An 11,921-nucleotide genomic window follows, 5' to 3' on the forward strand; every position below is an offset into this window, starting at 1 on the left:
CACAGCCATGTCAGCTGGCACCAAGGGCCCACAGGGAAGAAGGAAAGAGCCAGAGACCTGCAGGGCTAGCATTTAAGCTAGGAGTTAGAGAGTCCTCAGAGACCTGGGGGAGGGAGTGAGGCCTCGGTGGAGAAGTTTGGAAGATGTAGGTTGTGGGCAGGACAAAGAGCTGCTGGGTGCATGTCTGGTGTGCTGGGAAAACTGAAGAAGCTGTGTGCCTGGGGCTGAGGGTATAGAGGAAACATGGTGGCCACAACTCAGTGGGGGCAGGGACGTGTGAGGGCTGGTGGTTCTCAGTTGATATTTGCCACACAGCTCCCAGGCCTCCTGGCCTTGACTGTGGGCTTTCTATTCTATACCCCATCCTTTGCCCTAGGGGATCAGAGTGCATGGTTTGGGGGTTAATGATGCTGGCAGCCTGCAAGAGAGGAAGTGCTGAGCCAAGTGGCCTGTAATTTGCAGCTTTCATGGGTTGATTACAGGCTGTGTTTACCTCCCTTGCCCCAGTCCACAGGGCAGAACCTGCCATCAGGCTGGGAGCCAAGGAAAGTCAAGAGGCACTTGGGGGAGACCCTAGAGTGGGTGATGGGCATGAAAGCAGTTTTTGGGGCACTGTAGGGTCCCCGTCACCCCATCATCACATCACTCGTCTCTGTCTTGTTTGTTTCTGTGTCGGATGCCATCTGTGTCCCCTCCTTCCTGGCCTTACCCTGCCATTGCCTGGACCCCAGACCATCGTGCGGGGCAGCAAAGGTGCCAAGGATGGGGCCCTCACGCTGCTGCTCGACGAGTTTGAGAACATGTCGGTGACGCGCTCCAACTCCCTGCGCAGAGACAGCCCACCACCACCTGCGCGTGCCCACCAGGAGAATGGAGTGCTGGAGGAGCGGGCAGCCCCAGCCAGAGTGGCCGCAGACAAGGCTGGAGGAAGAACCCGGGCCACAGGCCACAGCGAGGCAGGCAGTGGTGACAGGCGGCGGGTGGGGCCGGAGAAAAGGCCCAAGTCTTCGAGGGAGGGCCTAGGAGGGCCCCAGGAGGCCTCCCGAGATAAGCGCCCCCTCTCCGGACCTGATGTTAGCACCCCCCAGCCTGCCAGTCTGGCCAGCGGAGCGAAACTAGCAGCTGGCAGACCTTTTAACACATACCCACGGGCTGACACGGACCACCCACCCCGGGGTGCCCAGGTAACCCCACTTTAGCACCTCGGTGTCCTCTTCCCTTGCTTCCCTTTCCCCAGCCACATCCCATCCTGACCGCGCGTGTGTGTCATCCAGCTGGAGAGAGGTAATGCAGCCTCCACTCACAGCCCCTCCTTTCTTCCTTTGCAGGGGGAGCCACACAATGTGGCCCCTAATGGGCCATCAACCACGGGCCTGGCTGCCCCTCAGGCTTCATCATCCTCCCGGCCTCCCACCCGAGCCCGTGGTGCTCCCAGCCCAGGCGTGCTGGGTCCCCATGCCTCTGAGCCCCAGCTGGCTCCCCCAACACGTGCTCTTGCTGCCCCTGCTGCACCCCCCACCCATGGGCCCCCTGGGCCCCGCTCACCACAGCGGGAGCCCCAGCGAGTGTCCCATGAGCAGTTCCGGGCTGCTCTGCAGTTGGTAGTGGACCCAGGGGACCCACGTTCCTATCTAGATAACTTCATCAAGATTGGTGAGGGCTCCACAGGTATCGTGTGCATAGCCACCGTGCGCAGCTCAGGCAAACTGGTGGCTGTCAAGAAGATGGACCTGCGCAAGCAGCAAAGACGTGAACTGCTCTTCAATGAGGTAGGCGCAGTCCAGGAGCCCAGCACTGTCCTTCCCTCACAGCTGTCCCTACCCAGCCCAAGGCTCCTGCCTGTGCCTCTGTCCCACCAAGTGCCCATGGTCCAGGCAGATGTGTTCCAACTAGTCCCTGTGTTCTCCCTTCCAGACCGCTTCTCTCAAGGCCCCTGTCTCTGGGAAACCCATCATACCTGACTCTGGACCACAACCAGTACCCCTTCCCTCCAGTCCCCCACTTGTGTGCAGTCTCTCTCCCCTTGGGCTCTACTCTAGCTTTTCTCTCGGGTCTACCCTGGACATTCTGTATGTGACATCCAAGGGAGCACTCTGACACTGAAGCCTTCCTGTAGTCCAGCCCTGTGGTTGCTGCCTTACTCTTCGGCTCTTTTACTCCTTCTTGTTTGGGGGGGCCTGCCACTCAGCCCCCAGATAAAACACATGGAGGCTTATCCTTTCTTATGAGTGCTGGCCTTAGCTTGGCTTGTTTCTAGCCAGCTTTTATTAACGTAAATTATCCTGCCGACCTTTTACCTCTGGGCTCTTTCCTTACTTCTGTATGTCTTACGTTCACTCTTACTCCGTGACTGGCTGGGTGGCAGGTCCCTAGCATCCTCTCCCTGTTCTCTCTTGCTCCTCCTCTCAGATTCCTCCTCACATGTATCCTCTCTGCCTGCCAGCTCCAGCTATCCTTTCTCCTGCCTTGCTATTGGCTGTTCAGCTCTTTATTAGACCAGTCAGGTGTTTTAGACAGGCAAAGTAACAAGCTTCACAGAGTTAAACAAATGCAACATAAAAGAATGCAACCCATCTTTGCATCATTAAACAGATGTTCCAGAGCATTAACAAATGTGACACATTTTAAGCTAACATTCCACAGCACAGCCTCTTGCCCTGTTATAGCCTGTTCCTCTCTAGCCCACAGCTAAGCACTTGGTTTAACCCCATTTCTGGCTCTGAGTGTCAGCATCTTGGCATCCATCATAAAGGCAGAGAGAGGTGTGTGTAGGAATGACAGGTCCCTCCTGCCTCTGCCATAGGAGGCCCGAGGTCCAGCTCAGAGGCTGTCCAGCTGCTTGTCTATCTCCTAGCTCTTCCTCCACAACCTTCACCTGTTCCTCACACCACATCCCAGTGCTCCATCCACACCAGGAATTCCTCGTTATGCTAAACTGATCCCTGTAAGCATAGTGTTCCCTCCCACACCCTCAGCTCCTAGACCTTTCCCTCGCCAGTCGGTCCTTCGTCTAGCTCTCCCCTCGCCTTCCCCTGCACACTTTTAATTTAGCTTTTCTTCCTACCTGCTTGTCCCCTTCTCCCCTGTGTCCCCGTGGTGGTCAGAACACTCAAAGACCAGCCAGGACCCGTCAGGATTAGCGAACCTGCATGGTAGCATAGGGATCCAGGGTGTACCCCTAGAATGGAGGGGTATGCCTCAGGCTGCCTTCAAAGTATTCTTGGCTTTGGAGAAGGAGACAGCTGGAGTGATCCAGTTTGCCCCAGTGCAGCCTGCTTGAAGGCAGTGAGGCTGGCTGGCGCTAGCTCTAGAGGAAGAGCCGATGCCCGGGGTCCCATAATGGCTGCCCCACGCAGGTGGTGATCATGCGGGACTACCGGCATGAGAACGTGGTGGAGATGTACAACAGCTACCTGGTGGGCGACGAGCTCTGGGTGGTCATGGAGTTCCTGGAAGGAGGCGCCCTCACTGATATTGTCACCCACACCAGGTACTACTAGGCAACCTGCTGGCTCCTGTGCTCCCAGGGGTGGAGCTGGGACCTTCCAGAGTGTGGGTGGGGCAGTGAAGCCAGACTCACAGGATGGGGTCATCTTAGCTCCCCAGCTCCTGTTGAGGTAGGTCCTTGTGACCTCTTCATGTCCTGAAGCAGAGTAGGGACCTCTCAGCTCCCCACCCTCACCCCAGGGCCAGACATTCCCAGCAGGGCCCTGTCTGCCCAGTTGCTCCTTCTTCCCACGCAGGATGAACGAGGAACAGATTGCTGCGGTGTGCCTGGCTGTGCTACAGGCGCTGTCTGTGCTCCATGCCCAGGGCGTCATCCACCGGGACATCAAGAGTGACTCCATCTTGCTGACCCACGATGGCCGGGTAAGTGGGAGAGTGGCTAGATGTGGGAAGCGGCTTTTGTCATTTCTTTTGCCTTTCAAGACAGTTTCTCTGTGTAGCCCTGGCTATCCTGGAACTTGTTCTGTAGACAATGTTGGCTTTGAACTCAAGAGACCGCCTGTCTCTGCCTCCCAAGTGCTGGGATTAAAGGCGTGCATCACCAAGGCCCAACAGCTTTTCATCTTTTTTGACAGAACAGCTTGAAGGAGAAAAGTGTTGTGTTGTGTTTTGTTTCTGAGCATTTCAGAGGTTTCAGTCCATCGTGGTAAAGTAGACAGGAGCCAAGCAGCTCCAGTCTTGGTGGCCAGGAAGCAAAAGAAAACTTGTGCTGAGCCGGGCAATGGTGGCACACACCTTTAATCCCAGCACTCGGGAGGCAGAGGCAGGTGGATCTCTGTGAGTTCAAGACCAGCCTGGTCTACAGAGCTAGTTCCAGGACAGGCTCCAAAGCCACAGAGAAACTGTCTCGAAAAAAAAAAAAAAAAAGAAAAGAAAAGAAAAGAAAACTCGTGCTGAGACCTCCTTCCTTTCGTTCAGCCTATAGAGTAGGGCCACCAAGCGCAGGGTGGCCCTTGCCCCAGTTAATCCTCAGGCGCCCCAAAGTGAGACACCTCTCAGCCTTCTCCAGCTGTCACCATCACAGCCAGCGCTGGGGTCCCTGCCCTGCCCTGTCCCCGCTTCTGCTGCTGCTAGGGTGGCAGCTGAGCCTTTGTTTGGTGACTGGGAGAACAGCTGACTGATCTGTACCTCACAACAGCCCAGAGAAGGGTCCAGATTGGTGGAGAGCACTGCCCTCACAGAACTGCAAGTTAGAGACCTGCCGGCCCAGAGAAGAAGGGCTGAGGCCACAGGCACAGCTCCAGGCTATGGGCTCCCTAGCTGAGCAGCTGGCTGCAACTTGCTGTGCTAACCTGGCCGGCCTTGAGTTCACGAGATCCTGGCTTTTGTTTGTTTTTTGAGAAAGTGTCTTCTGTGTCTCCCCAAAGCCTGGTACCTGCTACACTGCCCCAGGCTGGCTTCTCCTGCTTTAGACTCCAAGAGATTAAGGGCTTGCTCCACTGTCTCTTCCTCCAGATAGGACCCCCAGGGCCTTGTTGCCCTGACACCTAACACTCAGACGCTGGACACCTATGCCAGATTTGCTGTGCACCGAATGCCGACCCCTCCTGGTCCTTGTGTCATCCTGACTGCCTCCCTCACTTTAGCAAGCCAGATAACAGTCTGGACCTGTGGTGTGAAGCTGACTTTGCTGGCTTCCCCTCTTTAAACTGAGGTCTTGACTCTGAATCTGGGGCCATGGTTGAGTCAGGTAGTACCTGTAGGCCTGGGGACCAGAAAAGCCATACACATCATCAAGAGTCCAGAAAGGCCCACAGCCCCAAGAGGGTGTGATTCCTAGGTACTAGTTATGACAGAGGTGTCTAGCCCCTCTCTCTCTTGTGCTCTGTCTCTATCTTGCTTTCTCTCTCTCACATACAGACACAGGCTGGACTGTGTTCCTCTTGAACCAGTAAATAGCACTTTCTCCCACTAGGTCCAAGGGCCAAGATCCCTGGGCTTTCAGAGCCAAGCCTGTCTTGGTCCCTGCTGAGCCTTCACTGTGCAGGCCTTGAGCCACATCCATTAAGACCCTCAGGATACCCGAGAGCCCTTCCAGGAGGGAGCAGAGCCCTCCCCCTGCTGCTCAGTGGAGCCTCTGTGTCTGAAGGCAGCCAGGTAGGGGGCACCTCTGACCTGCAGCCCCTGTCTGCCCAGGTAAAACTGTCCGACTTTGGGTTCTGCGCCCAGGTGAGCAAGGAGGTGCCGAGGAGGAAGTCACTGGTGGGCACACCCTACTGGATGGCCCCAGAGCTAATCTCCCGCCTTCCCTATGGGCCAGAGGTAAGCCTAGCGGTGGCCCCCTCCCAGTCCTGAGAAGTGTGTGTGTGAGGATGGCTGATGATGAGGAAGGCCCGTTGCTAGGGAAAGTTGCCACTTTGATTCCGGCTGTAGGAGACACCTGGGCCTGCCACTAGATGCTGTGCCCTGTCTAGCCCTGAGGTTTCCTCCCTGTCGGTCAGCAAACTTGATTCCCACCAGACATGGGGGTGGACAGGCTGGAACAAGGTCCCACAGGGAGCCAGGCCAGCGTGAGAATCATTGGGACTCTCAGTCACGGTGGCTCGTAAGTGACAGGAATGGAGCTCAGACACATCAATCCATGGTGGCTGTTGTTCCCTAGACCTGAGAATTCAGGGTAGGCCGGCTTCCGCTGTCCTTGGGTTATAGGCCCAGGACTAAAGAGGTGGGGACCAACTGGGGCCATGCTTCCTGGGCTTACAGAGGATTGACTGCCCTCAGCACTCGGCCCTCTGTCCCTCTCCCACCCTAGGTGGACATCTGGTCACTGGGAGTGATGGTGATCGAGATGGTGGATGGGGAACCCCCCTATTTCAACGAGCCACCCCTTAAAGCCATGAAGATGATTCGGGACAACCTGCCACCCCGACTGAAGAACCTGCACAAGGTGAACAGAACTAGGCTGTGCCATTGCTGACTCCCGGCGGCACCCCCAGGCCAGAGACAGAGTCTCAGGGGCCCTTCAGCCCTAGGCTACCCCAGAGCTTAGGCCCAGGTTGTCTGATTGTATGTCTGTCCTGTTGGAGGATTTGCATGTGGGAAGGGGCTGCCCCCCCCCCCTGTGCTCCCTGCTAAACCACAGAAATGGGAAGGAAATGAGCCTTAGGGGTCTTTGGGTGTCGTGCCCCTTGTGGCCCAGTGGTAGCTCTGACACGCCCTAAGATGCCATCAGCCCACAGGACCTTACAGGAAAGTGGCCCTGTAGCAAGTAACCTTGTCCTGCTGACCGCTGCTCCTCCACAGGCCTCGCCATCTCTGAAAGGCTTCCTGGACCGCCTGCTGGTACGGGACCCAGCCCAGCGGGCCACTGCTGCTGAGCTACTGAAGCACCCATTCCTCACCAAGGCGGGACCACCGGCCAGCATCGTGCCCCTGATGCGCCAGCACCGAACTAGATGAGCCAGAGCCAGGTCCTGAACCAAAGAGCCCTAGGCCCCCCTGCCCAGCAGAGGCCAGTAGGGGCCGACCTGCTCCCGCAGCCCATGAGACACTGTGGGGAGCCACCATCACTGTGCTGGGGGTTTCGTGGGACCCAACTACTGAACTCCGGTTTTGGTTCTGTGACTTGTAAAGCAGCACCAGGACATGGGAGCAAGCGAGCTCCATGGGTCCCTCACCCTCCAGGGCAGAGGAGAGAAGGTAGCTGCCCCATCACTGGAAGTCTGCATCAGGGGCCACTGGGGGCACAGATGACACTATGAGAAAGGTATATGTAGGGGAGAGAGAGTGGTGCACGTGCGTGCGTGTGCGTGCGTGCGTGTGTGTGTGTGTGTGTTCAGAAAGTCCACCTCCTCTGTCCTCAGTCTGCCAGTAGGGAACTCGGGCCTTGCCTGGTGCCCAGCCCCTGACCCTGAGCCATTGAAGGGTCAATCATGAATGTTTGAAGAGTGGCCTTTTCCAGGAGCCCCGCACGCTCTTTCCCAGGAGAGACGGGTTGGGCTTCCCCTCCCCACCTCTGCAGCAAATGACTACTGCGCCTGGCCAGCCTGTTTTCTAGGATCTATTTATATTGTCATTTTATAACACTACCCGGGTCCCTGATGGATGGGGTGGCCCAGGTTCCGGTCCCCCATCCCCCCACTGCTCCCTCAAGTTAGTTTTACAATTAAAACATTTTCTTGTTTTATGTTGTGTGTTGTGTGAAGGCTCCTGTCCCATGATCCCCGTATCCTGGCGACCTGGAATTATTGTTTCCTCCTTTTTTTTTTTATGGTTTATTTAACTTTATTTTATGTGCATTGGTGTGAAGGTGTCAGATCCCCTGCAACTGGATCTTCAGACAGTTGTGAGCTGCCATGTGGGTGCTGGGAATTGAACCCGGGTCCTCTGGAAGAGCAGTCAGTGCTCTTAACCACTGAACCATCTCTCCAGCCCCCTTGTTTCCTCCTTTAAAAAAAAGTACTTGTCGTTTTGAGACAGAGTCTTTTAGGCTGACCTCAGCTTGCCATGAAGCCTGGGTTAGTGGCAGACTCTCAGCACTCCCCTGCCTCTGTCTCCTGATTGCTTCTGTGATTACAGGAGAATATCGCCAGTCTCCACACATGGCCTTGACCTGGAAGTGGTAGGTGTTGGTCCTCTAGTGTAGGAACCAGCAGATGAGCTCTTTGGGGTTAACTGAGGCTCAGTTCCTGGAGCTAGCAGCCAGGGACACTGGTCTAAGGAGAGGCCTCCAAGCCCAACGATGGGGGAGAAGGGCAGTAGCAGCAAGCACCCTGCCTTTGTTGTCCGAGATCCCCCCAAGAGGAAGCTAGAGGGGGAATGAGGGCCAGCTGGCTCCCAGCCACCGGGATTTGGACTCCGGGCTGTGCAGTCCGCCCCATGTCCACTGCCATACAGCTCTGGCAGGGTCGGGACCGTATGTGGTGGAGCCATGCCAGTGCCTGGTGACCTTCCAGATGTAGAGATTCCAGAGCCCTGCAGCTGGGTACCTGAGCTCCCTGCAATCCCCTTGGCGACTGAACGCCTCTGGGAGGTTCCACAGTGCAGGTGAAGAAATGACCCAAGACCCCTGCCGTATGCTCTACTCCAAATTTGAACTGGCATCCCGACTGGGATGTTACAGACAGTAGGTGGCAGTCACACTGTTGGGAAGACTGGAGGTATTACCCAGACTCACGGGGCCACTCAGTGGTGGTACCCCAACCCTGGAAAGAAGGTCACCTCTGCTGTGGCTGGAGCGGGATGACTCCCCCGAGTTGCCCACCCTGAACTTGAAGGGTATCTTCCTGGGCAGAGCCTTCTTAGTGCCTTGGCAAGACTGTTTCTACACTGCACTTTTAGACTGCAGAGCAGGACCCCACGCGTGCCACCTGCGGAGGCAGCACAGACCAAAGAATGAAATTATCATCTTGCGTTGCCCAGATGCCACACTCTCCAAGCAATGAATCAACTCAGCTGGGTGGGAAGGCGGGTGACAAGTGGGGCCCAAGAGCAGGCAGGCAAGTTCGAGGTGTTTATTCTTCAAGTCAGAGGGGTGTGAACGGAGAACCCAAACAAATGGTGGAAACTGGTCAGACCTGCGGGTCTCTAAAGTATTCAACCTTGGTCCACCCTGAGAATTTGCAAATTTGATTTCCTGGGTTCCGCCCAAGCTGAATCAGGACCTGGGTGGGCCCATCAACCTGTATGTCAACAAGGGACTCTGACATCTGCTCCATACGGAAACAACAGGAAAAAAAGGCAACCTTTCTGTGCTAAACACGAAGCTGGAATTTGGGCCCTCTTGGGCCCTCCATCCTGGGACTGTAACCTCTTGCATCAGGATAGTTCCTTTATAAGGATTTGACCCAAGGGTTGCACCATGTCTTCATTGGCCAGTGTTTGGCCACGCCCAGGGGCATGGCAGGCTGGAAAATGTAGTCCTTGCTATGCCACGGACCCACCCCAGTGGCTCACTGGATTTGCTGGGTTTCCCCATAGGAACTGGCTTAATGACACTTCAGAGAGCTCAGAGGCAGAATATAGTGTGTGCCGGAAGCTCCCAGACAGGACACAGTGTGTGCCGGAAGCTCCAGACAAGAATGGTGCTCTCCACCAGGCAGTGCTCAGGAAGCTGGTTCTTTTCACCCTGAGGAAGAAAAATGGCCTTACCGATTGAACAAGAGGGCAGCCTACAAGCCTGTGAGATGCTTGGCTGGTAAAGGTGCCTGTCGCCACGCCCAGTGACCTGAGTACAGAGTATAGGACCCCAGGACCTACTGGGTGGAAAGAGAGCCCACGTGGTGGCGGAGAGATCCAGTTTCTTTGAGTTGTTCCCCGACACAGACAAAAACAAATAAGATATTAAAAAATTTTAAAGGCAGCTTAGATTTGTTCTGTCCAAAACAGGACCACCATGCAAAAGTGGGTGCCTATTTAATTTTAAGCTTATGTATGACCCAGTGGAGTATTTGCCTACATCCATGAGACCCTGGATTTAATTCTCAGCACCACAAGATTAAACAAAAATTTACATAAAATGAAATGAAATGCAGTCTGGGGCTGGAGAGCTGGCGCTGGAGAGCTTTCACTGGAGAGCTGGCTCAGGGGCCAAGAGCACGGCTCATCTTGCAGAGGACCCGGGTTTGACTTCAGCACCAACGTGGCAGCTCACGGGTGGTCCCTTGAGTGTCTAGGAAATTGACTGGCATGTCCCACACCAATGCTCTTAACTGCTGAACTCAACTCCAGCCCCAGCAGCTTTTTCCTTTTTATTCAGCCTGGGATCCAGCCCATGGGATGACTCCGCTCGTGCTCAGGGTGTTGTCCCACCTCTGCTAATTTAGATGTCTCTGAGGGACAGAGGCCTCTCCTCGGTGTCTCTAAACCGTCAGGCTGGCCATCAGTATTAACCATTATATTCCATGTGGCTTTTCCTCGAGTGTTTGGTCATGGAAGTGAAAGGCTGTGACCAAGAGCAGACAGAAGAAGTTGTCCACGACCGCAGAGTCAAAAAGAACACCGGAAAGAAAACTATACACAGAATATAAATGAAAAATAAAGGGCTGGAGAGATGGCTCAAAAGTTCAGAGCATTGCCTGCTCTTCCAAAGGTCCTGAGTTCAATTCCCAGCAACCACATGGTGGCTCACAACCATCTGTAATAGGGTCTGGTGCCCTCTTCTGGCCTACAGGCATATACACAGACAGAATATTGTATACATAATAAATAAATAAATATGAAAAAAGAACTTTAAACCGGGCGGTGGTGGTGCACGCCTTTAATCCCAGCACTCGGGAGGGAGGCAGAGGCAGGCGGATCTCTGTGAGTTCGAGGCCAGCCTGGTCTACAAGAGCTAGTTCCAGGACAGGAACAAAAAGCTATGGAGAAACCCTATCTCGAAAAATCAAAAAAAAAAAAAAAAAAGAAAAAGAAAAAGAAAAATAGTTGATAGTATAAAAACCAAGATGCTTCACTTAGACCAGACATGGCGGTACAATTGTCTTCCCAGCACACAAAAGGCTGAGGCAGGAAGAGAGAGAGTCCCAGGCCACCTGGGTTACATAGTGAGTACCTGACTCAAAATGAACTAAGTAATCAAATAATTTTCATGTGCAACAAGCAGGCTTCAGAATGTAATAGGTGGGTTTCTGAATGGGCAAAATATTCGCGAACACTGATGCTGCTCAGACTGAATGAAGCAGTTCTCCCCTTGAGCCTCCTGGAGCTACACTGACCCCTCAGGAGGGCAATACTTCTCACATGCCTGCCCTGCTGAGACTTGAGACAGAATCTAGCAAGCATAAGAACACAAGCACAGCAGGGATGTGGTGATAGCTTAGCCAGACTAGGTGGAAAGGAAGAGCCCAAAGGACGTGAGGCCACCTGATTGATTATCCAAGAAATGCACATTCCAAAAGGGGTGCCATTGTACACTACCCATCTAACTGGCTGCTACCTCAAGATGGACCCAGGATCGATGACAGTAGGGACCATGGGCTGAAAGCTCTAAAACTGCGAGCCAAGTCTTCCTTTTAAAAGACAAAATCCCGTGCTTGCTTCGGCAGCATATATACTAAAAGACAAAAATCCCAGGTGTGGTGATACACTGCCTTTAATCCCAGCACTTGGGAGGCAGAGGCAGGAGGACCTCTGTGATTTTGAGACTAGCTTGGTCTATGGAGTGAGTTCCAGGACAGTCAGGGCTACACAGAGAAACACTGTCTTGAGAAACCATAGATAGATGGATAGACAGATAGACAGACAGACAGATAGATAAATGCATGAGGCTCAGGAGATTGCTCAATGGGCAAATGTGTTCTCCATGCAAACATGAAGATCTGAGTTCAAATCCCCAGAACCCAGGGAAAGCTAAGGTATTGTAGATTATGTCTGTAAATCCAATGTTCCTAGAGTAAGATGGGAGGTGGAGACAGGTGAATCCCTGAAAGCTTGTGAACCATCCAGCCTAGGGTCTGCAGCATCTCAAACAAGGT

General features: G+C 54.2%; 1 protein-coding gene across 3 annotated transcripts in view; it reads left to right on the plus strand.

Annotated features, from left to right (window-relative positions):
- Positions 1–7,633, plus strand: part of Pak4 (p21 (RAC1) activated kinase 4) — a 38,572-nt gene extending 30,939 nt beyond the window's left edge. For all 3 annotated transcript variants that reach the window (XM_005371276.2, XM_026778074.1, XM_026778073.1), the window contains 7 exons: positions 732–1,184; positions 1,329–1,769; positions 3,357–3,490; positions 3,744–3,870; positions 5,644–5,769; positions 6,260–6,394; positions 6,751–7,633. In XM_005371276.2, coding sequence (XP_005371333.1) covers positions 732–1,184; positions 1,329–1,769; positions 3,357–3,490; positions 3,744–3,870; positions 5,644–5,769; positions 6,260–6,394; positions 6,751–6,906 — 1,572 coding nt within the window. In that variant the 3' untranslated portion in view covers positions 6,907–7,633. The remainder of the gene's footprint in view (positions 1–731; positions 1,185–1,328; positions 1,770–3,356; positions 3,491–3,743; positions 3,871–5,643; positions 5,770–6,259; positions 6,395–6,750) is intronic.
- The last annotated feature ends 4,288 nt before the right edge of the window (positions 7,634–11,921 follow it).

The sequence above is a fragment of the Microtus ochrogaster genome, unplaced genomic scaffold, assembly GCF_000317375.1.
Source record: "Microtus ochrogaster isolate Prairie Vole_2 unplaced genomic scaffold, MicOch1.0 UNK103, whole genome shotgun sequence".
In the NCBI taxonomy this organism is placed as follows: Eukaryota; Metazoa; Chordata; class Mammalia; order Rodentia; family Cricetidae; genus Microtus; species Microtus ochrogaster.